Raw genomic sequence first — 25,762 nt, forward strand, 5'->3', positions numbered from 1 at the left:
CTGAGGAGGATCAGATTTGAACTGTGATTTGTGCAGCTCTGTTTGTGATTGTTGACAGGAGTCCTCTGATTGGTTGATCTTCAACCGTGGGCAAAGTTTGATCTACTTGGACTAAAGTGAGTTCTCCAGCATGTGGTTCGAGAACTCGGGGATTTTGAGTTCTGGTGTTAATGGGGGTTGTTGTTTGGCAAATGTTTTCGGCCGGTGATTTGTGGAGGGGTGAGAAGGGGGGAGGTTGGTTGGTAAGTATTTGATTAAGTGGGGTAGAGTATGTTTAACTTATTTGTTGAAGGTTTGTTTTGTCAAACTTGATTCGCCCAAATCCTCGCGGGTTGTTGGACGTCTGTGTTTGGAGGTGAACAAATATATGAAGCAATAAAAAGAAAATAATCTGTTGTGACCAAACTGACAGGATCACTACGAGGACTCTAATCAAGCGCAGGTGTGGAGGGTGAATTTTGTTATATTTTAACCAGATGATGGGCTTCTTTGGTACAGCGGGCTAAGATCTTCTCTCTTCAATTGGATAAACATAGTTAGCATTACAGAGATTAAGTAGTTAAGTTCTTTATAAATAATTATTTATTGCGGATCAAGTTTGCACGTTTGATCAAACTCTACAAATGTTTGTTTATTTGAATTGATCCCTCAAAACACTTGGTACTTTGCCCAAAGTTGGCATTAATATTGGCACCGCTAAGAAGTTTATGAAAAAGGGAAAACACTGCAAATCCAAATACAAAACAGACCAAACAATCCAGCCAGTATGCCAATATGCACTCCCAAATAAGCCAGACTAAAAATAAGAAAAATGATTAAATTACAATGCCGAAACACCAATTTAAAGGTATCAATATCCATTAATTGAATATAATAACAAACTGAAAATCGGACTTGTTGCCTTTCTGATGCTATATTTGATTAAAAAACAACCTTCTCATCAATCAAAACACTATTCTTAATTATATTTATGTTTTTTTTTGTAGTGACTCGGTAAACTAAACACAAGGACAACAAGACTATAACTTCCGAGCCAGCAAAAAATAGAATCTTAAGGTAGAATTCTCGAGATCCTCTGAAAATTCCTTCAGTTTCACTTCGCAACATTGAAGTGTATTCCTTCATTTAATTTTAAACATCTCGATGAGCTCGTAACAATTTTATATGAGCTCGTAACAATTAAATACTTTGAAATTTTGTGCTAATTTGAACGATGAGGGCTCGCAGCTATAAAAGTATCATTCAGTGTTTGATTCGAGTGTTTCACACTGTCATTCCTGTTCACCGTACATTTCTTTTCGCAATAGTTTTTTATTTCAGAAAAAAGTCACAAAATGCAAAATTAATAATTTAAAGAAAGTGTGCAAGGGTGACTTCATATTTTTTGTGGTTCCTGCGAATCGCAGAGAAGCGGTCAATAGGCCATAACAGACCTGAGGGAGGATAGTCTATTTGTATTATCCCCCCACGTTCCCAGTCTGCGTTATTTTGTTGAGCGTCTAGCGCTTTCACATGGTACCCCTATTGTAGCCGAAATCGGCCAGGCTGAAGTACACTTGAAGCTAGAGGTGACGTGAGACTTCGTCCACACAATATGTATTCAAGATTTGACGATCTCAAAGTGAAGGCCTCACCAATATGTTAAGTGCTTCATGTGCTTCTTAGAAATTCGATAGCCTCATCGCCCAAAACAATCCCAGTTGGCACAATTTTTAAATTAGTTTTCAGGGCAGAGCCCGAGCAAAAAAAATGGCAGCGTCGCACGAATTTGTATAGAAAGGATTGGGTCTGCCTAGTGGTTAAACTTAGCTAGAAAAATTGATTTGACCAACTCAGAAATTTCACTTTGGTTGAAAAGGCCACACTTTAGTTTTAAAATTACCTGTCCAGCCCAGTGTTGAGAAAAAAGCGCTTTCAAAATTATTGTGTTTTTGAGATGAACCTTAAATTCTCCATACTGATATCGGTCCAGTTTTTTAAAAGAATCGCTTCACGTTTTCTTCAATTGATAAAGAGAGAGAGACACTCAATCTGATGTTAATTTCTGGAAATTCACCATTTTTCTCAAAACCATAAAAAATTTTGTGGTTGTCGCAATGCTTTGTTCGGGTTTGAAATCTTCCATTTTATCGGTCAGTTATTGAAAAACTCTTTTCGAAATCAAAATTTTCTGCGTATTTTTGGCAAAAATTCGAAACAACGCCGTTTTTGAGCCATTTTGGAAAATTCCTAATTAGCTAGAAAAAAAGACGACGCGCGCTTGCTCTTTTCAAACTAGTATTTATTTGAAACATCAGCGTTTTTTGAAAAAAAAATTGAGCGCTTTGAGCGCTGAGCGCTAAGCAGATATGCACGTCGGAAGATTGTGACAACGGCATTTTGGGAAGTTTTTTAACTCTCTAAATTAAATTTATCTCTGAGCCGGTACAGTAGAAATCATAATATTTTCTCCCTTTTTTCAGTATATACGCTCAAAATTTTAAAATATTTTTATTTTGGATATTAAATCAAAACTGAAAAATTTTCATTATAAAACGCAATGCAGACTTCTTACAAAATTTTTTTAGATTTATTTTAAAGCAATTGAAAAAATTTAAAACCAAGAGTAAAATCGAGGTTATGGAAAATGCGATATACAATATGTCAAAAACTGTAAAAAAAAAACTGAATCATTTTTCGTTTTTCTAACATCCTGCGGGGTCCGATATCTCTAATTTACTTAAGAAATAGCTCCTTGGTTGCTTTATATTAGTAATGAATAAAAAATTATTCGAACAGAATCTTAACTGCGGAAGAATTGGCTTAGGGGCTTATATGTTTGCTAAGGACTGCGGACATTTTTTCTTCGGTAGCACTTATCGCACACTGGCCGTAGACACTTATTTCGGGCGCGTCGGTTGCAGAAAACTTATCTTCGATTTCCAAGGTCGCGGAAACACCTACTCGGTTTGCAACGCCAGGTAATGTTCAAAATCTGCTGCAAAAGCCAAGACATATAACCACTCCTATGGTTAAGGGGAATGTCCCACGTTTCGCCCCACACACTTTTCGCCCCTCTTAAATCTAGTGGCACATTTCGCCCCTCACTCATTTCGCCCCTAATAATTTCACACATTTCGTACTCGCACGTTTCGCCCCTAGCTTATTACACAGTTAATTAAAGTCGGTTTCTTAATGTACATTTTAGGGGCGAAATGTACCAGTAATTTATGAGGGGCGAAATGTGTGAGGGGCGAAATGTGCCTCTAGATTTAAGAGGGGCGAAACGTGTGAGGGGCAAAATGTGTGAATACCGGTTAAGGGTAACACAACGAAATTAGCAGCACTGTTTCAAATAAATTCAACTAGCATTTTCATGCAGCTAAAATTTCAGAGGTTTTTATTAGCTCGAACTTAGACCAAAAATCAAAAACTTCAAACTGGTTTTTCTCGTCAGCGTGAAAAAAGTTTTTAAATCTCATTAGAATCACAATTGAAAAAGCTTTAATATGATAATTTGCTCGAACCATTCCGATACGTATTTGATGTACCTGATTTTACGTGGAAAACAAAAAACTAAAACACCTGAATTCTAAGTGTCGCCCCATTTTTCAAATGGTCGGAACAATTAGGTGAAAAATTTCGCGCTCTGCAGAACGCCTAGATTGAATGTATTTGAAAGATTTTCCATTGTAGCCCCCCTCAATAAAATCTAAAACTAACTTTATTATGTGGTTTTACTTTTTTGTTACTAGGTGGGGGGCTATAAATGGGGAAAGACCCGAAAGACCAGTTTAATTTAGGAGGTTTATCATAAAGCATATTCAAGCATTGAATAACAATCAGAAAGTTTGATCCCACCATGTATTAGGCATTAAAAAGGTGTTTGAATTTTTTTGTCGAAGGTGTTTTTTTATTAATAAATTTTTTAAATTTTTAATTTCTATTACATTTTTTAATAAAATCTCAATGAGAAAAAGCAGTCGACTTGCCAAAACAAACTTTTTAAGGTTGGTGGGCAAAAAATGGACGCCGTAAAGTGGTGCGAGAAGGAGGGACTTTTGGGCGCCAGTTCGCGTCCACTTAAATCCGCTACTGATTGCAAACACTAATTACAAGCATCAACACCTGTGATCCATCTACAAATTTTTAAACCATTTATCTATTTATTTCTGCTAATTAAAAATATATTGAGTTTTAGTTTTAATTTAAAACTGGCTAATTAGGTCTTCTGGCGAGTAGTGTTCAATGTGATTCAGCAGCTGGTCAGCCAGTAGTTCCCTCCTGTTGTCTGTCTGCACTCCCTTCGAGTTCATCATGATGCCCTGGCGTCTGTTCAGTTTGCTCTGCACACTCTTCGCACTCCCCATCTTGGCCCTGGATCTCTCCAGGTTAGTAGCGATGTGGTGACCCTCTTTGGGAACCAACCCCATGTCGCCTGCAACACACAAATCGCATCATGAATAAAATGATTGAAATGAAAACCCAGTGAGCCTATAGCCGCCCTATCCAAAAACTTATAGGTCCTTTAAATACAAAAATTACACTGTCACTTTTTAGCTTTAAATTTTGTTTCTTAGCTAGAAGGCTATAACCGGAAGAAGCTAGAAAGTCTTAAAAAGTCGTTAGTTTGGAAAGGCAAGCTTTCAAGCCCTCTTTGAAAATGTTTCAACTTAAATAGACTTTAAAACCTTTTTCAAATAAAAAATAAAGATCCGACCGATTTAAGTTTTAAGCGAGACTTGAATGTATTCTACCTGAATGTGTTTTAGGCGAGACTCGGTGTTGAAATATGAATGTTTATATTTATGGTCATAAGGCAAAAAGTTTTCATAGACTTTTAAATTACATCTAAAATTGATGCCATGTTTGACATAAATTGTAATCTAGTTATACGTTTTTCAATGATAACTTAAAGTTCCTATCAAAACCTACCCATTCGATAGTGCGATTCTTTGCTAGCATATGGCTGCTCCGACATTGCACTGGTTGGCGGTTCGAATCCCTGTGAGGACCTGTCTCCAGCTGTCGAAGGTCTACTTGACCGACGAATATTAGGTTCTCCTTCCGCGTTCTGATTGCCTAGAACTTCTGCTGCATTTTCCAGATTTTCGGCTAGGAGGAGCGTGTCGATTAAACGGTAGAATAAAGGTGAGTCATCCATGGCCCCTTCGCTGTCGTTTAGCGAAAGCTTGACTGAAACAAAGAAGCTTTCAGAAAGCCAAAGATGAAAAGCGCAAGAACGGTCATGAGTATTGAAAAGGAAGTTAGGAATTGCTTAAGAGAAATTTTTAGCAAAAACATCATCTGCCAGACAGATTGTTTTAAATTTAATCAATACCATTAATTAAGTAAGTTGCAATTAATAAAATTATATGCATTAATCTCTGCCATTCGAAGTCTGAGTGAGTGAAAGCATGATGCAGATAACAATAAATTAAACTTTTGATTGAAACTTTTGATTTTAATTTCCCTACGAAATTTAAAATTTGAGATAAATTTTCTTTTTGCACCTTAAGCCCCTTTTTTTGACCTTTGCTTTTTTATTTCTTTGCGTAAATTTATTTTCTATGAAACCATTGGTCATAATCATGGCCTAAAAGTATGTCTAACCCAAGTTGTCTTTGAGCATATAAGCGGCCTCCGAGAGTATTTGTTCTAGAATATTCTGTTTCTTCCTCTCCTCGTCTCTCTCCATTATCAGTTGGACCAACTCTTCCTGCATCTCAGCATTCTATTCGGGAAAAAAACAATGAAATTGTCTGCTCTGCCACTCGTTGGTTGATGTTTTTTGTTCATTAATGACAGCACAGTATTTAAAACCAACTGAATAAATGTTGAAAGAGAAAAAGTTTGGTTCAAAAAACTAATATTTATACGAAATCTACCAAAAAACATCTGCATCAAAAACAACATTTTGGGCACAAGGGTGTTGTTTTTATTGTTTCGAGAGATTTCAAAAACACTTCATTTAATCTCCAAAAAAGTCGACTAGTAATTGAAAGAAAGTGTATGGAAAATTCGTCTTAACTTAAGCGTCTCCCAAAAAATAACCCCCACCCCCACCTCTTTTTCCAACTCCTCTGCCTCGTCGCCCATGTGTTGCTGCTGGTCCAACATCTGCTCCACCTCCTCCCTAGTCTCCCTCACAATCTCCTCCCTCTCCTTGTACAGTTCCAACTTCGCCCCCAGTGACTCATTCTTCTCCTTCAACATGGCCATGATTGCCTTGTGACTCTGGTTCTTACGCGCTGAATTGAAATAATTAAAGCTGATAAATTTTGCATTAAGATTATTTCAAATTTTTCCTGAATACAAAACTGAAACCATCTTCGAAATCTTTCTTGATCAATTACATAAAGAAACTATTGATCAGTTGGTTTAAAAGTCTCCTCTCAGTTTTTTAAACGAAGAACAATTTTCACAAATGAGATGTACAAGATCTCGGAAAATCAAAAATTCTCATTTTACTACTAGTAAAAACACATAGGCTGCACAGGTCGGTCAGCCACAGAATAAAAAAAAACTTTTTATCCTCAAACAAACTGCTACCTGACAACTTAAAACAATTAAAGATAAGCGAAATTAATAAATACAATTAAGAATTGTTTTCTGATAGATAATTCCGATTTACGTGAAATCGTTTTTTTCATGCGACCCTTGTGAACTAAATATTGTTTATGTATATTTTCTCACCAAAAACTCAAGATTAGCAAAGAAATTATCGACTGATAATTCGCATTCTTGGAAAAACACAATGCATCAGCCTTAAGATATTTCTGAAAATCTCACAACTGATATTTTATTTTGATAGACTATTTTATGATTTAGGGTTTTTATAAATGAAAAAGAAACGATTTTCGTTTGAACTGATTTTTGCGAGAAGTAGCAAAACACTGTATGATTTGTTTTTTGTTCCGACTTTCCATACGAATGTAACGGAATATTTGTGCTCGAGGTGGGTTTTTTTTCTTCAGACAAATTTCGACTTTTTAACTAGCGATTTTTGACGTTTTTTTTATTACTGTGGTACCGCAACTGCTCCTGCATTTGCAGTAACCATATTATGGTCTTGGCCTAATTGTTCATATTGTTATCTATAAATTATATTATGTTATTATTTATATCAAGGTCAATAATGCGTCACCTTTATTGTCATTGAAGAGATTCACTCTCTCAACTGTAGCTCGGCGTACAGTTAGCCACAGATATTAGGCTGATGAAACAATACGGTTTCAACATTAAATTAACTCTTAGAAACCACTACTGTTTTCATTATAAAACACCAGAGGTTTTATCAATTATCACATGGCGCAGCCAGCAGGATCCGGTTTTACAGCTCAAGACAATAGGACAGATATGGGAATCCCAGTATTCTGGGCTTCTGCAGACTCAGATCCACCGTGGAACTTCGAAACATGGTTTGATCAATTCCTATTAGCTGTTACGGTCATAGAGAATGTGGATCCAGAAGTAATGTTAGAAGAACCTAAAGTTGTTATGGAAGAACCTCTACCAGTTCCTGAACCACCGGTACAAAACGAAGATGCGCCTGCAGTAGCAGAGAGAGAAGCCCGGAACAGATTGGCACGGGACAGAGTGGTTCTAGAAAATGAAGAACGGGTTATGAGAGGACCTAAAGTAGGACACAACATATTCTATCACGAAGTTGGAAAACGTTTGACATCACGATTATTTCTCGCGTTGGGCGCGGAACGAAAGAAAAAGTTTATTCGAAAGAATCCGCACACAGAAATATCCAAACTTGGTTTTTGGGAAATAGTGCGATTAGGAAAAATCTCATTTGAGAAAACGAAATGTATTACTTACGAGATATACAAATTGTTTACACGATCTCATGAAACGAATGAAACTCTCGAATCCTTTCATGCGGCATTGACTGCACATGCAGCAAAGGCGGAGCTGGGAGGACTGGAAGAAGAGTTGGTGAGAGATCTATTTATATCCCGGATGAGGAATGTTGTTCTTCAAGACACACTAACTTTTGAAACATTTTCTCCTGAAGAAGTTCTAAAGCGTGCAATAAAATTCGAACAAAGTAAACAAACTACTCAAGCATTTCAAAAGTCTTCAACAAGTACTAACAACTCAGGATTATTTTCAAATTAACAAATGAAAATAAAACAAGAACCGGTTATGGCAATTGGAAACAAAGGGTATAACCCTAGACGACAAGGTCAGAATCAGAATAGAAGGAAGCAGTATGACAACAGAAACGCTACAAGATCTAAGGAGGATCAAAAACAATACACGCGATGTGGCAGAGTGTTCGGAGAAGGACATCTGAAAAACCGCCCGGCAATGGGTAAATCGTGTAAGAATTGTAACAAACCCAATCATTTTGCAAAAATGTGCAAATCACAACAAGTTAACGAAGTTGCAATTGAAGATTCTAGTTCGGAAGAGGAATGTAATTTAATACAAAGATTTGATTCCTGTGACGAATTTGAGATAATGGCGGTAGAAGAGGATTTAACCTCTATTGCAGAAATTGAAAAATACATCAACAAACGAGTGTTAGCGAATGTGTACGAAGAAGGAAACGACGAGAAGAAAACGATGATTGCAAAGTCTGAAACTATTGGTAAGTTGAGATTCGAAGGAATCCAAAATCTCATCAAGTTGAAGCATTGAAAGCTTTAGTGAAAATTGATAGTCATATTTTGAATATGACTATAGACACGCGTAGTCCAGTATCACTTCTGAATTGGGCGACAACGAAACAAATTCTGGAAGGACCTACGAATTCAAAATTTATTCCAGCAGAGAAGCTTAACCTGTCCGCGCAGTTTGTGGATTACAATAAACGACCTATTTTGATATTAGGAGCATTGAAAGCGAATCTGCGTTCGGCGGGTTGGGAAGTGTTTGGAGCGATACTGTTAGTCACGGAAAGACGTATGCGGTGTATATTAGGTCTGGACCTTCAAGGTAAACTAGGAATTCAGACTATTCAGAAACCAGCTCCGACACGAAGATCCAGGTTTGACGTGCTACTGTGCGAGCAGTCAGAAAGTTGGAAACAAAAATTCTATAGTCAATTTATAGACCTTTTTGACAGACAAGGGGAGTCAAAGAACCATACTGTGAGCACAAAATTTAAATATCCTTAATGTCCGATCCAAGAAAAAGGTAGGAGAATCCCGATACACATTCAGGATAAGGTACAAGTAGAGCTAGAAAAACTACTTGCGGAAGGAAATATTCAGAAATTGGATAAATGTACAAGTGATTGTTTTATTGCTCCAATTGTCATTACAGTTAAGAAAGACAAATCGATTAAGTTAGCCTTGGACGCAAAACCCATCAATAGACAATTGTATAAAAATAAATATCAGATGCCAAACGTGGATGAACTGATAGATGGGGTTAGTCAAATAATCACGGCAACAGCAGAAGGTACACTGTATTTCACCGTGTTGGATTTAAAGTATGCCTACAGTCAAATAAGGCTAACTGCGAACACAGAACAATGCAATTGCAACATCGTAGGAGGTCAAGCAACGGGAACATATAGGTTTCTGACAGGCTTTTACGGGCTGGCGGACATGCCTGCTGAATTCTAAAAAGCAATGGATAGAACATTGAATCATTCCAAAAACACCTTTTGCTTCCTGGATGATATCTTAATTGTATCCAAGGGAGAAGCTAAGGACCCTGAGAAATTGGTTCGAAATGTGTTGCAGAAGTTGGATGACGAAAATTTCGCATTGAAAATTTCAAAATGTGAATTTTTTCAGCCCTCAGTGAATTGGCTAGGCCATAATTTATCGGCAGAAGGTATAATACCAAAAATTACGAAAACGGAGGCCATTGCAAATCTAAAACCTCCCAAGTCACTAAAACAACTTAGATCGTTCATGGGTAGCATTAATCACTTATCTAAGTTCATTCCAAATGCGGCTAATTTAACTGATAAACTCCGACCATTGTTGAAAGAAGAAAATGAAAAAAAAAGAAATGAAGAATGTTCGACTACCAGTGAAAAAATTTGATTGGGACAATCAACACTCTGTAGCATTTGAGGAATGAAAAAAGCAGAAGCCAATATCGCTTTGTTAAACTATTATAATCCAAGACCCGAATAAAGTGCGATGCCAGTCACAGTGGCCTAGGGGCTACTCTTGATCAATGGTCTGATCAAAACAAATGGGTACCGATTGCATTTGCATCTCGGTATCTAAATTCCCAAGAAAAAAAATATTCTACTCATGAACTCGAGCTGCTAGCAGTAGTTTGGGCTGTAGACCGCTTCAAACATTATTTATTGGGAAAAGAATTTGTCATAGCAACAGATCACAAAGCTTTAACGTCTGCTTTGGGGGAGCATAGATCAAATAAAACGTATCAATCTCGACTAACTAGGTGGGTGGACCGATTACTACCGTATCAATTTAAGGTTATCCATATCCTTGGAAGGGATATGGGTATCGTTGATTATCTCTCGAGAGAGCCCAATAGAGATCCATGGCCTGAATCTGAATTAGATGAGAGATTTGTAGTGACTTCAATTGAAAATTTTCACAAAGCGCTCGACTGTTTGAGCAGTCGGTTTATTGAAACGGATCAAAAGATTGACGTTAACATTCTAGAATATTCTGATTCTGGAATAAGAAGCAAAATTAACCACTCTAAAGACAACTCATCACACGGTTGCTGTGATGACCGGTTTGTTCAAAACTGGACAAAGCTCGACCGGAACGAAAACGGTCAAAGCTCACGTTTTCAAAGTGAACAGAATGAGAAAAACACATTAAACAAGATCTCTCGTATTAAACAGTCGGATAAAAATTCAAACAAAAAAGATTGCAATAAAATTTCAAACCAATCGGCGATCAGTAGAAGGATGGAAAAAAACCAATCGGGGTCAGGAAAATCGAAGAAGATAACGACCAGACAAAATGAAGAACGAAGGGACGAGTTGACAGAGCAGGTGACGGAAACTACTTTTTCCCGGACACGTATGGTGAAAAGAGGAGCGTGCAGCAGACAGGACTCGGACACTTCCGATTCAGATTTACCCCAAGTCCAGTGGCGAATATTAAAGAGGTCAATCAAACCCAAAGGACATAAAGAGATCACATCTGCCAACTCAGCAGAGACAAACCTAATCTCATTTTGGGACCTCATGGGGGCAGAAAAATCTAATAACCCGAAAAACTTACTCGAACTCGAAGCACGGACAGTATTGGAAGATAGAAACAGACGAGAACAGGACTGGGAGAAAAATGTCCAAAAAGAAAAACCACCGATAATAGAAGTGGATCTTACGGCTGAAAGTCCGTCCGAGAGCCCAGAGGACAGTGTTATTAAAAAGGAAACGATAACTCACAAATCCAGGAAAGACGACCCTTGCCAAGTGGAGACGAGTAGAGAAAATAGTCTCGACAACCTTACCAAATTGTTCGACAGAAGCCTGTTAGCAGAGTTGATCTCCGAGGATGCTGGGATGCATAGACTCCGGCGAGTAATTGAAAGAAACGATCGTCATAGTTTCGAGTTGATGGGTCCGTATACCAATCCTCTCTGGCACCAACTCTCCGTGGTGGATGATTGTATATTAGTGGACAACAAGCTGGCTGTTCCGGGGCAATTGCGGCAAGCAGTGCTGAAGAGAATTTATCGCGGTCATCCAGGTCATGAAGCGATGCTAGATGTTTCGAAATACCTGTGTTGGCCGCACATGCACAAAGATATAGTCAATCTGGCGGAGGAATGCAGAAGCTGCACCCGCTACGGTAAGAATGCTAAGTACATCATACCGAAAAATGCTAGTAAACCTTTTCCGCTGCTATCGCAGCCGGGTCAAGAATTTCAGTTAGATTATGCTGGTCCACTCGAAGAATATAAAGGAAAAAAATATATTTGCTGGTAGCAATAGATAGGTATTCTAAGTTTCCGTCGGTAAAGATCACTAAATCAACAGGGGGAAAATCGTCGACAAAATTTCTTCGTTCCTACATTGACATTCACGGAATACCCGAATCAATAAGAACCGACCAATTTTCTGGTTTTAAAGGTAAAACTATGCGAAAATATTGTTCTGACAATAACATTGAACAAAAATTCTGTCCGGTCGGGGATCATCGCGGATGCGGTTTAGTGGAATGTACTATACAAAACATCAAAAGAAGATTGGGAGTTATGTTACTAGATGAAAATGTAACATCAATAAAACTATGTCTTAGTACAATACTTCGTGATCGCCGATGGAGTAAACAAAAAACAATACAAATGTCGCCATTCGAAGCCCATTTTGGTCGATTGCCAAAAACTGAAATTAAAATTCTGAGTGACAAATTTTTACGAAATTCTGATCGTTTAGATAAAGAACACCTGGAACGTTCTGCGCTCACTGCCTCACAACTCAAAAGGCGCATTGACCAGTCTCGCGATAGCCTAAAAATTGTCAGAAAAGGACAAAACAGCCGAGATGTGAGCCCATTATTTAAACAGCAAGTTGACTCAGCACGGGATCGTGCGAGAGCGCGGGCTTTAAAGGAAATCTTGGAAGCTAATGCCAGGTGGAACCAAACCAGACGTGACAGGTGGACAAACAAAATGTAACATCAATAAATTATGTCTTAGTACAATACTTCTTGATCTCCGATGGAGTAAACAAAAAACAATACAAATGTTGCCATTCGAAGCCAATTTTGGTCGATTGCCAAAAACTGATTATAAAATTCTGAGTGACAATGTTTTACGAAATTCTGATCGTTTAGATAAAGAACACCTGGAAAGTTCTGCGCTCACTGCCTCACAACTCAAAAGGCGCATTGACCAGTCTCGCGATAGCCTAAAAATTGTCAGAAAAGGACAAAACAGCCGAGATGTGAGCCCATTATTTAAACAGCAAGTTGACTCAGCACAGGATCGTGCGAGAGCGCGGGCATTAAAGGAACTCTTGGAAGCTAATGCCAGGTGGAACCAAACCAGACTTGACACATCTGCAAATGACCTAAGGCGTACTGTGGAGGAGACGAGTACGATTAACCCCGAATTACGTAAAGAAATGTTGTATTCGTGGGAGCGTGGCTTTATCGACGATAAACCAGAAGATATCGTCAGTCAGCGTCAATGGTCACCCATACTGATCAGGAAAGATGAGGGGAGGAGAAGTGGAAAGGCCCTCACAAAGCCGTTCAAAGGAAAAGTCGTTGCAGAAACGCCCTCTACTGTCAAGACAGCAGCGGGGGCCATTTATAGAAAGAGTGACATTGCTAAAGCTAAGGCTGTCGTACAGGACAAAGTGAACCATCGTCGTTCCCCAACAGGAGAAGAACCTAAGAACAAACAGCAAAAACAATCACAACGGCAATCTGAGGAACAAGAAGAAGCTGAGGATAGTGGGTCTGACGAATATTTACTGCTAGAGCAGCGAACTTTGGATCCAGTAGAGGCACAGAGAAAATTCCAGGACAGTCCCACAGTGGTCACATCAAAAGATATCTTGCAAGGTGGTGGTCTAAATCTAGCGGTGAAAAGGGCTAAACGTAACATGGCCGGACCCTTGACCAAACCGTCTAAAATAAAAGGGGGCGGAGGCACAAAAGATTCGAAATAGGTCAATCGTAAGAATAAGTGCGCTGCCGCGGCAGACGAAGGACAAGAACCTCAAGCGTGTTCGTCAAACTCAGCGATTGTCCCAAAATCGACTTCTACACCTCACAGCACTACAACCGGTAAAACGAAAGAAATATCTCGCAATACATCTCCAGAAATCATTCTGGACATTTTCAACAGTAAAGATTTAACGGCAGCAGATTGGAATCGATTGGCTGATCAGGTACTTGAGAGAGGAGTACAGCGTACGGCCGCAGATATATTACATTCTAAAGAAAATGCATGAGAGGATGAAGATTCTAATAACCCCCAGGGTTTTCAGACGAATCAGAAGAGGAAGAAACGTCTGTACGCAAAAGCGGGAGGTCGAAAAAAGGACCAAGTAGATACGGTGATACAATCAAACACTCTGTAAAGTCGATATCATAACATAATGATCTCTTGGATTTGAATCAGGCCGCATTAGAGGCATACAGGATCAAACTAGCAACTTTTAAACACGATTCGACGCATTCGGTGGAAACGAAATTTGGTCTACTGGAGAAACATCTCTTTAGAAGAAAATTCGGCAGCGAGGCGCTTGATATTAACCGTTCTTGGAATGCTGAGTGGCGGGTTCTACTACAATTTGAGGAAGGGCACCAGGAAAAAGAAGGAAAGTGATGAAACCAAGTCGCGAATGCACAAGAGACAAATTAAAAAGCAAAGCCAAAAGAAAAAACTTCTTAAATTGAGTATTAAAACTCCTAAGCATTATTATTAAAATTTGATATAAATTTGAATAAAATTTTCTTGGTCATGCGGGGTATGTGGTACCGCAACTGCTCCTGCATTTGCAGTAACCATATTATGGCCTTGGCCTAATTGTTCATATTGTTATCCATAAATTATATTATGTTATTATTTATATCAAGGTCAATAATGCGTCACCTTTATTGTCATTGAAGAGATTCACTCTCTCAACTGTAGCTCGGCGTACAGTTAGCCACAGATATTAGGCTGATGAAACAATACGGTTTCAACATTAAATTAACTCTTAGAAACCACTACTGTTTTCATTATAAAACACCAGAGGTTTTATCCGTTATCACAAGAGGTTTTATCCGTTATCACAATTACACTCAAAAGGTATTTTTGTCTTGAGCTTAAAATTGAAAAAACATTTCACCTGTGATTGTTTTTGTAAAGTTATAGTGGTTTAAAAACAGCCATTTTGGCCAATTTGGGACATTAACGCGCGATATATTTCGCGCTTTTAACGCGTAGTCTGAGATTTTAGAATTCGTTCCAAATTGGTTGAAGAAAGCTTATTTGCCATAATTTTTTTTGTTACTAGGAGCGAAATCTATCACTTCGTACTTTATATGGCGTATGGGGGGATGATTTTCGCAAAAATCTCAAATGAAAAAAAGTATACATTTCATATATTTTTTACATTTAATTTTTCATGTTATTACTGCACCATAGACCCTAAAAGGCAGACAAAAAATTCAGGGCCTCGCCCTGATCCAAGCAGTCTTGTTTTTATTTGAAATTGAGTTCAAATTTGCTACTCAAATCCAAATTGCCCGACTATTTGCTATAGTTTATTTCATGACTTGCTATAAATGATGCTTACCTAGTTGTTTCTCTTTGATCTGTAGTTGTTTTATGTTCTGCAGTGTCCGCAACTCCTGTTCCCTCAATTCCCCATTCTCGTAGTCCAATTCCTCGCTCTTGTCCGACATCTTCTGGATCTGGGAGTTGATGGACACGTTCTCACGAATTGTCCTCTTAGTTGTCTCCGCCATCATCTTGTTCGACACCTGAAACAGCACACGGTTCGAAATATCAGCAATACGTGTGACTGGTGTTGCCTGTCTCTAAATCCAAGGATTGGTGGTTCGAGACCCGCTTAATTATTCGAATAACTGAATACTGAATTCTGATTGAATAATATAATTTCCGGGAATTTCGATCTTTGACCTTAAAGTTTCTTCCTTTTCTTGGCCACACTAATTTTGATGATAAGCAAAAGTTGGTGTAAAATTTCAATAAACATTCAGGTACCTTTCTGAAGTCGGATGCGACAATGTTGACCTTGTGCATCATGTCTTTCTTCAGTCTGTCTCTGTCTTTGAGTGACTTGGCCTCCAGATTGGACAGGTGTTGCTTGTGAAGCGAGTCCCTGAAATGGTACATTCAGTTGAATTGAAGAGTTGACCAATAACATTTTGTAAAAATTAAATGACTGCCGAGATAGGGGAAAATATAATGCAACGACCAAAATGTTTAGTTCATTACAAATTCAACTAATGAAGCGATTCACTAAAGAAAAAATAAAATGTTTTGAAGCAATTTGTAGTGAAAAACATAAGTTTCACGAAATACAAGTTTAAGCAGCCCTAAGCCTCATCAAAGTGATTGAAAAAGATCTACTTTTTTAGTTGATTCAAAATTGTGATCAAATTTGATCATAAACACTTGAAATATTTAATAATAAGAAAAAATTCAATGAAGTTTAGAAGAAGAAAAAATGAAGAACTTATTGGAAAAATCAAAAAATTAGAGAGTTATCCAGTATAAATAAAAATAAGGCACCTGCCTCTTGTTGTATAGATCCTCCTGCTGCGCGTATTTCTGTTCTAGCTCCTCCCTCTGCACCTTGAATTCCTCCAGAGATGCCAGCTGACTGGCCAGTTGCATGTTCTTGGAGGTCAACTCGTCCTTCGTCTGCTGGAACTCACCCCTCAACGAGGTCAACTTGCCCTCGTACAGTTCCTAATACACAACACCTATGTTGATTAGTATGCTGATTAACAATACCTAACAGAGTGTTTTAAGTAATTTTATCTAACTATAGGCATTGTAATTAATAGAATCTAACAGGGCATTCATGTTGAGGCAACTTGACAGCTGTCTGTTTTTTTGTTGCCAAATTTCATTTACTTAAACTTAGTCTGCGAAGATGCTTAGTGATATTTAGAATTTGATGGCGTTCTGTTTTCGACTAATTTCAGTTGAAACTTGCTTTGAATAAAAAAACGAATCAGCATGATAGCAAATGGTCAATTTTCTTCGATATTTCAGTTATCGATGCTCATTTTTACGGAGACGTGAACCAGTTACCTTCTCCGCATCCTTAGCCTGCTGCAGGCCTAGAGTTCGATCCTTGCAGTCGGCCACTTCGTCCTCTTTCTCCCCCACGGTGGAGGCGACCCCCTTCACAAACTGCTGCTGCTCCATACTCAGTCTGTCATAGTTGTTCCCTATCTCTTTGCTGGAGTCCTAACTCACAAAACAAAATAAGATTAAAAAGAATAGCAGGTGTGTGTGGAGTTAAAGTAAAATGTTGTTGCTACTGTTATTGATGCAGAAAAAACAAAGATCCAATAATTATTATGTAGCTTACATTAAGCTATCACCAATCAATAGAATTTAATAAACAAAAAATCATAAATTAAATTTTTAAATTTTAAACATGGGCTAAATTTTAACGCCACATATCAGGTCCATGATAGATAAATCAATTCAATACAAAGTTTTTGAGTGTTATCCATCTTTGCATCACAATCCAAAATATTCTTTCGATGTAAACGTGAAAGGCGGAAAACTTTTGAAACTTTTGCAGACGTTTTTTTTTCTTTTTACGTTGACAATTGATTTCCCGAGCTCTCACAAATCACTGTTTTGAGCAAATTTTCACGCCGCAGGCAAATTTCTGAAAAAAAAAAACAACTAAATAAGCGTTTTTAGGCTCTTTTTTTGGAAAATGTTGACCGAGATTTTGCTATTTTTCTGCGCACTTCTTCATCTAAATTGGTAGGTATTGCTCAAAATGCTTGGTCTCGGTTTATAAGCTTTACTCACAAAAAAATTGTCTAAAAAAACTAATTTCAAAAAAAAATCAACGAAGTTTTGTAATATCGAGTGCATCACGAGTAGGTTTTTTTACCGTTCCTTTCATCGCCGACCTAACTTTTTTTTGAGCTGAAACATTGATTTTACAAAATTGTAGATGAAACAAAAATTGTTTGAAATTGGGTTATAATTATGCATGCTAAGTTTCAAAAAAATTTCGTGCAAAATTTTATTAAATAAAATAACAGGCGGTGGTTAGTAAGAAAACGGTAAGAAAATCCGCAAATAAACATATCTTGTCGTTTTCACTTTTTTCACTTTGTAGGACGCGCTTTGATAGATTTAAAAACATCAGGAAATTTAGAGGTTAGGCAAATGGTTAATTGATAACTTCTTTTAAATGATGCAATCTAGAGGTCCATTATTACATTTTTGCGCATCAACTTTTTCGATCCAATTGAAACAATCACAGAGATTTCGTATTCTTTTAACCATTCCCTCAACCCCACTCCTTTTGCAAAAGCGGTAGTGGGATATTTGTTACTAGAAACAATATTTACATTTATGTAACCATAGTTCTTTTTTTATTAGTTATTGAATCTGCATTAAACAACTTTGTTGTTTTGAGCTTCACGGATTCTTTTCATTTCGATTTTTGAAATGAGTGACCCTCATCATTCATGCTTTTCAGTTTTTTCCTTCAGCCAATTGTTGAAGTCCAAGAGGAGTGCTTTTTTGCTGCCATTTATGTCTAGCAGTAAGCATAGACCGAGATGGGTATTCAACTAGATTAGGATGAAGTTTCCTAGCTTCTTGGCTCAACAGATAAACTTTGTGATGATCATCTTTAAATCACAAAAATTTTAACAACGTCGACAAGGCCAAAAATAAAATGAGAGAAACTAATGAAATTATACGAATTGTGAATTTTAGGAGGTGGAAAACCATTCACCTGGTCAAGGTGCAAGCCAAGAATAGTGTACGGCCGTCCAAAATTTTTTTGAAGCGTATCTAATGCATCTTTATATATGACACCACTAGAACTAAATTCAGCGATTGCTGTTTTGGCTTTTCAATTTTCTATAATCAGTTTGAACTGCAGAATGCGCTGTGAATTTAAACTGCTCAAACCATTCAAGCGATAGCAGCTTTCCGTCGTAACAGGCGAACTTTCGTTCTGAATGATGATATTCACGGTTATGCAATATCTATTAAAATCATTCTCGAGCGGATTGCAAGCGATTCGCAGAAGAACAAACTTGATTTTGATAAAGTGAAGACAGCATCACTTTGGTGGGCCGGGGATGCTCGGTGTAATTATTGTCAGAAAAGTGGGAATAGGCATGCGAATCCAAAAAATAGACTACCCATCACTAGGGATTGCAATTGGTGCTTGACCACGCAGCCATTCTTATCACGTCAGAAAAAGCCTATATGGATTCCCATAGCACAAAGTAGCACAGCATTTGCTGATTGCCATAATTTCGTGTCACTATAACGGTAAACCTTAAAACTAGGTAGTATAGTATGCGGCACAATAGAAAATCTAAGCCGAATTTGATTTGAAACGCAAGATAAAAAAGTTTTAACGGTACCAGCAGCTGCTGGTTTGCACCAGATGATGTGAAACATCTGAAAAGGTTGTAGGAATTAGAAAAAAAAACAAAAAAATATGTGGCTCTGTGTGCATGCTTAGGCGATAGCTCATTTTATTTTTTCCAACAAAAAACTTCAACTGGTCAGATTTCAACTGATTTGTGGTTCTACATGGAACAAAAAAGTTTGAAACTTGATTACTATTGGGCGTTAGGTAAGTGCACTCACGGATTTTCTTCCAGCAGATCAACTAAAATTTTGGAGGCGCATGAATAAATAGTTTGAGGTTGTTTTTCTCATTTCTCAAGCTTAGCATGTATCTCAGTCAAAAGGTCTTCTAACTTTCTAGCTTCAATTTCCGTTTTCACTGATTAAACCGTCAAGTTAAAAAGGTCAAGTTATTTTTGGCTTTGTTCCAGCCTAAGACAACTTTCATACTCTTCCAGTATCATAGCTTCATAGTAGGATTTTCACGCTCCTCGTGACGTCTTAAAAAAGTTACCTCATGCTTTTTCTCACTTGACGATTCAGAGATAAGTAATTCGACAACTAGAGTATGTTGACGTCTCTCATGCTTGAGGGACCGAAAGCTTGAAATTAATTTTAGCTTTTTTGAGCCAAACAGAATTGAGTATTCAAAATCTCAAAGTAAATTGCAAAAATCTCCAAAAAAAAACAAATTCGGGCCATTAGTGTTAATATTGAACGATTAGATAATAAGCAGATGAGTTTTCAAGAATGAAAAATTTTATGAACTTGAGCTCATAAATCTTGGTGTTTATCTGAATAGTATTACGGTTGTAACCGCAATTTATAATGTTTTTGATCATTTTCCACTGATTTAATACATTTTCTGTTAATATTGACTTTGGTTTTGTGAGAAAACCATTTAGCCAATAGGAACGCTTAGCAATTTTGATTGGTTGAAATTTTTCAAGCATTCGGTCCCTCATGTATAAGAACCCTCCCCCTAGAGTGTGATTTAGCAGCTCTAGTTGACTCATTTTTTCTACTAACCTTAGGCGGGTGACAAGCACTGCTTATATTGTTTTTACAATTGTTATCTGTAACATTCCTTCAGTACGAGTTTGTTGACGCTTTAGAACTGGCTTCGTTAGCTTTTTTTTTTGCTAATTTGAGCGTTCAATTCAAAGTGTCACCTCCATAAGCATTATTGAAAAAAATTTGAATGATTAAATTTTGCTCAATTAAGTGAAAGCCTGAAAACATAACTTAAGACGTGCCGTGCTACTGTTCTATAAAAATTATTTGTTTTCTCCGCAAAATTCTCACGCTCTTTATAGTTCCTGGTGTCTTCAACAGCATTTTTTAAAACAATTTTACTCGGATTGACAGCGTATCAGGTTTTTATTTCAGATTTTGTTTCGAATTTAAGCCAATGAATGATTTTTTTGCAAATCGCTTTCGAGTTTTTCTTGAGTAAAATTTGAATTCTGATTTTAATTTTTTCATCCATTTTTCGTTTTTGATTATTACTTTTAAATTTTTAAATAAACTATAGACAAAACTGAAAAGAAAAACTTAATACTAGTACAAAAAATTTCAGCGAAAATACAACAATGTCAGTTTGCAAGAAAAGTCAGTTTGACGTCTCCAAGTTAGCACCTTCCGTCTATTGTAAGTCAACGTAATATTCTTATTGGGTAACTGTTACATTTTTACTAAAGGGCCTAAGCAACAAGACACTCTTTAACTCGAATGAGGCGGGTTGATGAAGCTCTCTGTACTTTTGAACAAGCACCGTTCCTTAACCTTACGTTTGTATAACTATTTAATAACACCGTACGAGACCTTTTAATATAGCAGCAGAGCAACAAAGTGAGCATTTGACCGGAAAGCAATATTAAATTTAAAAGTTTCCACAAAAGGTGGAGGATCACGCACATCGGTTAAATTCCAACAACAATAACGCCAGAAAACTGAGACTGAAAAAACTCGTTATAATATGCATGAATTTACACTGCGAGAGCACTAAAGGTATGTTTGAGCTAAAATTTTTGTGATAATTTGTCACTTTTTATTTTCCTTTCTGTTTTTTCTAATAAAAAAACTCTTGTCCCAAGTGGTAGGTTTGTGTTTAAAAATCAATCGACTGTATTTTGTAGTACCTGGTTTTGAGTTGGAGGACTTTTAAGCCGTAAAATAAATGATTAGAATTTTAAAATGGAGAAAGTTTACTGATTGAGACAACTTGCAAGACAGTGAAGAAAATGGGGGAACATTGTTTATAAAAGTATAGCCAAAAAAATTTAAAAAATATAAGCATCTGTTTTTTAACCTTTTGGGTCTGTCCGAAAAATTTTTGAATAAAATCGCAAAATGTAGAAATCCAAACCCCCAGCCAAATTTTCAGGAGTGTCGAGAAATTTTTTTCGGAACGCAAGGGCGGATTTAGGGGGGGGGCAGGGGGGAGCGTCCGCTCTCCCCCCCCCCCCCCCCCTCACGGATTCGACCCCCTGCCGACCCAAAGGGTCCCCCCTTTGATACTTTTTCAGAAATCCATTTTTGGCCGACCGACCCCTAAATTTTTTCTAAAGGCGCCGTTGGCGCCAATATATACTAACTTTGAACGGGGAGCGCGCGCCAAAAAAAAAACGAAAATTTTGCCAACATAGGGGCGAAACAGTGCTTTGGGAGAGCTCCAAAAATCAATTTGGTCGACCTAAAAAAAAAAGGTCGTCAAAATTTTCAAATTTTTTTGAAAATCCGCCCCCCCCCCCCCCACCCCCTCGAGAAAATCCTAGATCCGCCCCTGTCGGAACGGATGTTTTGGTATCCCGATCAAATATTCTGTCTAATTAACGCACTGTATTCCGTTCGAAAAATAGTCCAGAAAAAATCATCTCAGTTCAGCGATATTATCCATCGAAAAAATCGTGATCATTTTTTTTAAAATTTCAAACATAAATTTCAAGTCAGTTAGCTCTGCCACATTGGAACGATGAACAAAAAATTGGATCCAGTCAAAGCCTGCTCTGAAATTGAAATCAGTTCACTGTTCGGTTTGAATTAATAAAGTAAAATTACACTCTGTAATTAACCTTCCACCACATTTGGCATATAAATGATTCGTAAAGGGTATAATCTACGTTGGAATCAAACTAATGCCGAGCCCGTCGGAATCTTTTAGTCTTTGTTTTTCATTCTATATTTGCGCTGCAACGCTCTATCATTTTAGTTTTTTAAATTATTTTCAGAGATGAAGGCGGCAATAGGAAAGAGCTCGAGAAAAATAAGTCCAACACAGCAGCTCTTACAAGCTATTTATTAATCAAAATCGATTTCATGGTTTAACGAGTAGTTTTACAAGGTTGAGTATGAATACCGAATATGTTTGTCATGGCCTAATTAGTTCGTATGCCAAGATGCATAACAATCCGAAAACGTGAATTAAAACATTACGCGGAACAAATTTGCAGGTGAGGGAAAAGGAAAAGAGCCAACAATTTTAAAAAGAAAAAACTGAAAGATCATGGGGGCCACAAAGTGAAACTGAAAGGTGTGTTGGCGAACAAATTTTGCAATAGTCATAACAGCATTTAAAATAACTGAAAAATGAACGCATGAAAAGTGGGCGGGGGGGGGGGGGGAGGGGATGGTAAGCTGGAAAAAACCATACCATCAGCACAAATCAAATCGCCAGAAAAAACCAAGCACATGAAAGGCTATATTCATGGAAACACATTCACGAATTTTCAATACACGGCTCTTTTCCAGTTTCCCCTTTGATTTTTTCTGAAATCCGTTAACTGAAAGTCGATTTAAAATGACTTTTGATGTCATAAACTCCAATAAAACGTGTCAGCGTGAACAAGCGAACAAATTTCTGCAGCATTTCGGACATGCAAATTGCAAAGTGAACAATTTATGAACAGCTTTATTTTGTAATTTTAGGAGGGGGTGGGAAACTGGAAATGTGAGAAATGTTGTAAAAATTTTGTTCGCCTGTTCACACTGACACGTTTTGATGCAGTTTCTATCAAGAGAAGTCATTTTTGCTCTCCCCCCCCCCCCACCTCACTCAAACATAAATTTTATGGTCTAACGAGTGGAACTCTTTTTCCTTTCCCCCCTCCCCCCCCACCTGCAAAATTTTACTAGTGAAGTTTTGTTCACTTTATCCGAATGTTACAAAAATTGGCATGCGAACTGATTAGGCCATGACAAACATTTTTGGTCTACATAATTAACCTTGTAAAACCCCTCGTTACATCATAAAATTGACGCTTATGTGAGGTGGGGGGGGGGGGGGAGGAGGAAAAAGAGCCACGAGTGGTTTTACTAGGTTAATTATGAAGACCAAATATGCTTGTTATGGCCTAATTAGTCTGCTTGTCAATTTTCACGACAATCGGACAAAATGAACAGTAACTTCAAATATAAAAATTTGCAGGTGGGGGGAGGAAAAAGAGCCGTCATTTTAAATAGACTTTCATAAAACGAATTTTAGAAAAAAAATTGAAGGTGGACTGGAAAAGAGCACAATACACCACTGTTCTAGACACGTGGAAATCTTCTGAAAAGGACACAGCTTATGGTTCAAATGTCGACATTATCCTTTACATTCCAGTGCGTATAGCACAACTGGTAGGGTGATATACCAAAGGACCTAAGGTACTTGGTTCAGGTCCAGGCTAAGCCTGACTCAGGTTACTACTCTCGAGGACGCAGAGCATTAGTTCCCTCTTCGGATCTAGCTCAGGCAGGTCACCTTGAGAAACTTCCTTGGTGATTTGTCTGAGTTGGGTTTACGAGTAGTAGCCGCCAAGAGGCCTCAAGGTCACGGTTGATCGCCCTACCATTATCTATCTATATAAGGCAAAGGGGTGAGATCTAACGATCCAACCCCCAATTTTTCCATTTATATATTTTTGTTAAACAGTCGAACGCCTATCAGAGATTTGGCCTAATTTACACGAGTTCAAAGCGCAATCTGACATTTTGCAAAAATTAGCAAAGTAAGTTACTCATTTTTACAAACACATTTGGTTTAATACACAACCGCGTAAAAATAATGATGACACGGTAGAAACAGCTGTACCGTTGTTTGTTTTCATGTCCAGACAGATTTTTCTAAAAACAGTCCATGAGTGTTCAAAAGTGTTAAGAATCAAGTATACCCAGGTTGACAAAAAATGCTCATCATACAATTTTCATAAATGAAAAAAATGCTTATCATACTCTTTCATACAGTTTCATAGAGAAAAAGTAAGTGTATGAAAATAGCAAAATATTTTAAATCATTTTTTAATGACCAGAAAGCTTCAAAAGAGGCAATTAGACCAAAAATGTTCACTAAAATCTTTTAAAACACTTTTAAAGTTTTGTATGAATTTTCTATGATAAGCATTTTTTCCATAGACTTCATTAATGAAACTGTATGATAAGCATTTTTCTTCTATGGACGTCAACCCGGGTATTTAGACAAATATAAAAGATAGATGGACCCCCATGGCTTTGCCTTGGTACGAGAGTCTTGCTCTTCTTACCTTTATCATTTATATTAAAGTTTAGTTTCCACCAACATCCCCCCCCCCCTACCTTTCAACATGTTAATTTTTATAGCTGTTTGATGTGTTAAAAAGCGTGATGTTAAGGTTAAGTCTGACCTGTAGTTCTTTGCACTTTTCTTCGTATCTCAGTATCTTGTCCTCGAGGTCTCTGATCTTGATGACAAACATCTCCTTGGACACCTCATTCACCCGCTCCCCCTCTCCCCCCGCACCTCCCGACCCCTCCTTGCTCTTCTTCCCACTCTTCTTACCCCCACTCTTCTTACCACCCTTCTTCCCGCCCTTTTTCTTCCCCATATCTGCTTACGTAGGCAACTACTCTCGCAAATATCGTTTCAAATTGCGATCGCTATAGCAGAAACAAAGCAATAGCGTTGTTCTCGATTCGAATGGTTGTTCCGGGTTTATCGCTGAAGTTGATATCAGAAAACAGTTTTAATGTCGTTGCATGAATATTGCATAATAATCAAAATGTAATTAAATGGCAGTTCAGTTTTTAATACTGCTCCATATGATAGATAATAGAAATGTATCGTTTTTAAAATGCTGAATTAGATGCATGTTTTTTTTTTCTCATGAAGCACGTGCGTTTGAACAAAATAAAAACGCTTTTGACAGTACTTTTAAAATGAATAGGCTGCTTCTATGTGTGTTTGCGTGATGCTAAAATTTGTGGTTTTCGCTTCAGAATTGTGGTTCACGTTCCCAAGCAATCTCAAACAGAAGAACAAAAACTTATGGTTTCTACCCTGGTTCAACCCCCCCCCCCCCTCCTATGCTCGACTTATGACTGATGTTTCGACTTGCAAGTCGAGAAGGTGCAATTTTTGTAATGAAAATCCGCCAAGAAGCAACTTTAAGTCGATCACATAAGCTCGAAACAAACCCAATTTTCAACGAGAAGGTCGAAATATAGGTCGACAAAAGTCGATGCATAAATCGAGCAAATTAGAAATAAAGATTGTAGTAAAAAATCAGATAAAACAAATAAACAGGCCCAGTGAAATAGGATGTGAATGATTAAGTGTTCCTTCATAACTCGTAACCTCGGTTGAGTTCTCATTGGAAATTTGAAAAAACAGTTTTCGACAACGCTGATTTGGCGCTAAATTTTTACACAATAGCAAATTTCAGCACTGACTTGACACTGATTCACAGCTGGAAAACCCAAAAAAATTAGCGATAAATTATCAATGAAAATTTAAAATTTCATTGTAATAGCAAAT

The 25,762-nt window shown here is 37.5% G+C and overlaps 1 protein-coding gene across 1 annotated transcript; it reads right to left on the bottom strand.

Annotated features, from left to right (window-relative positions):
* Positions 1-3,936: 3,936 nt before the first annotated feature.
* On the bottom strand, positions 3,937-25,154 carry LOC134851634 (cilia- and flagella-associated protein 157-like). Its single transcript, XM_063867808.1, has 9 exons — positions 24,633-25,154; positions 16,675-16,833; positions 16,151-16,326; positions 15,616-15,733; positions 15,185-15,371; positions 6,046-6,230; positions 5,593-5,713; positions 4,915-5,175; positions 3,937-4,417 (listed from the first exon to the last, which is right to left on the bottom strand). The coding sequence occupies exons 1-9, from the start codon at positions 24,831-24,833 to the stop codon at positions 4,188-4,190; spliced, it is 1,638 nt and encodes a 545-aa protein (XP_063723878.1). The 5' UTR covers positions 24,834-25,154; the 3' UTR covers positions 3,937-4,187.
* Positions 25,155-25,762: the final 608 nt, after the last annotated feature.

The sequence above is a fragment of the Symsagittifera roscoffensis genome, chromosome 7 (assembly GCF_963678635.1).
Source record: "Symsagittifera roscoffensis chromosome 7, txSymRosc1.1, whole genome shotgun sequence".
Taxonomy (NCBI): Eukaryota; Metazoa; Xenacoelomorpha; order Acoela; family Convolutidae; genus Symsagittifera; species Symsagittifera roscoffensis.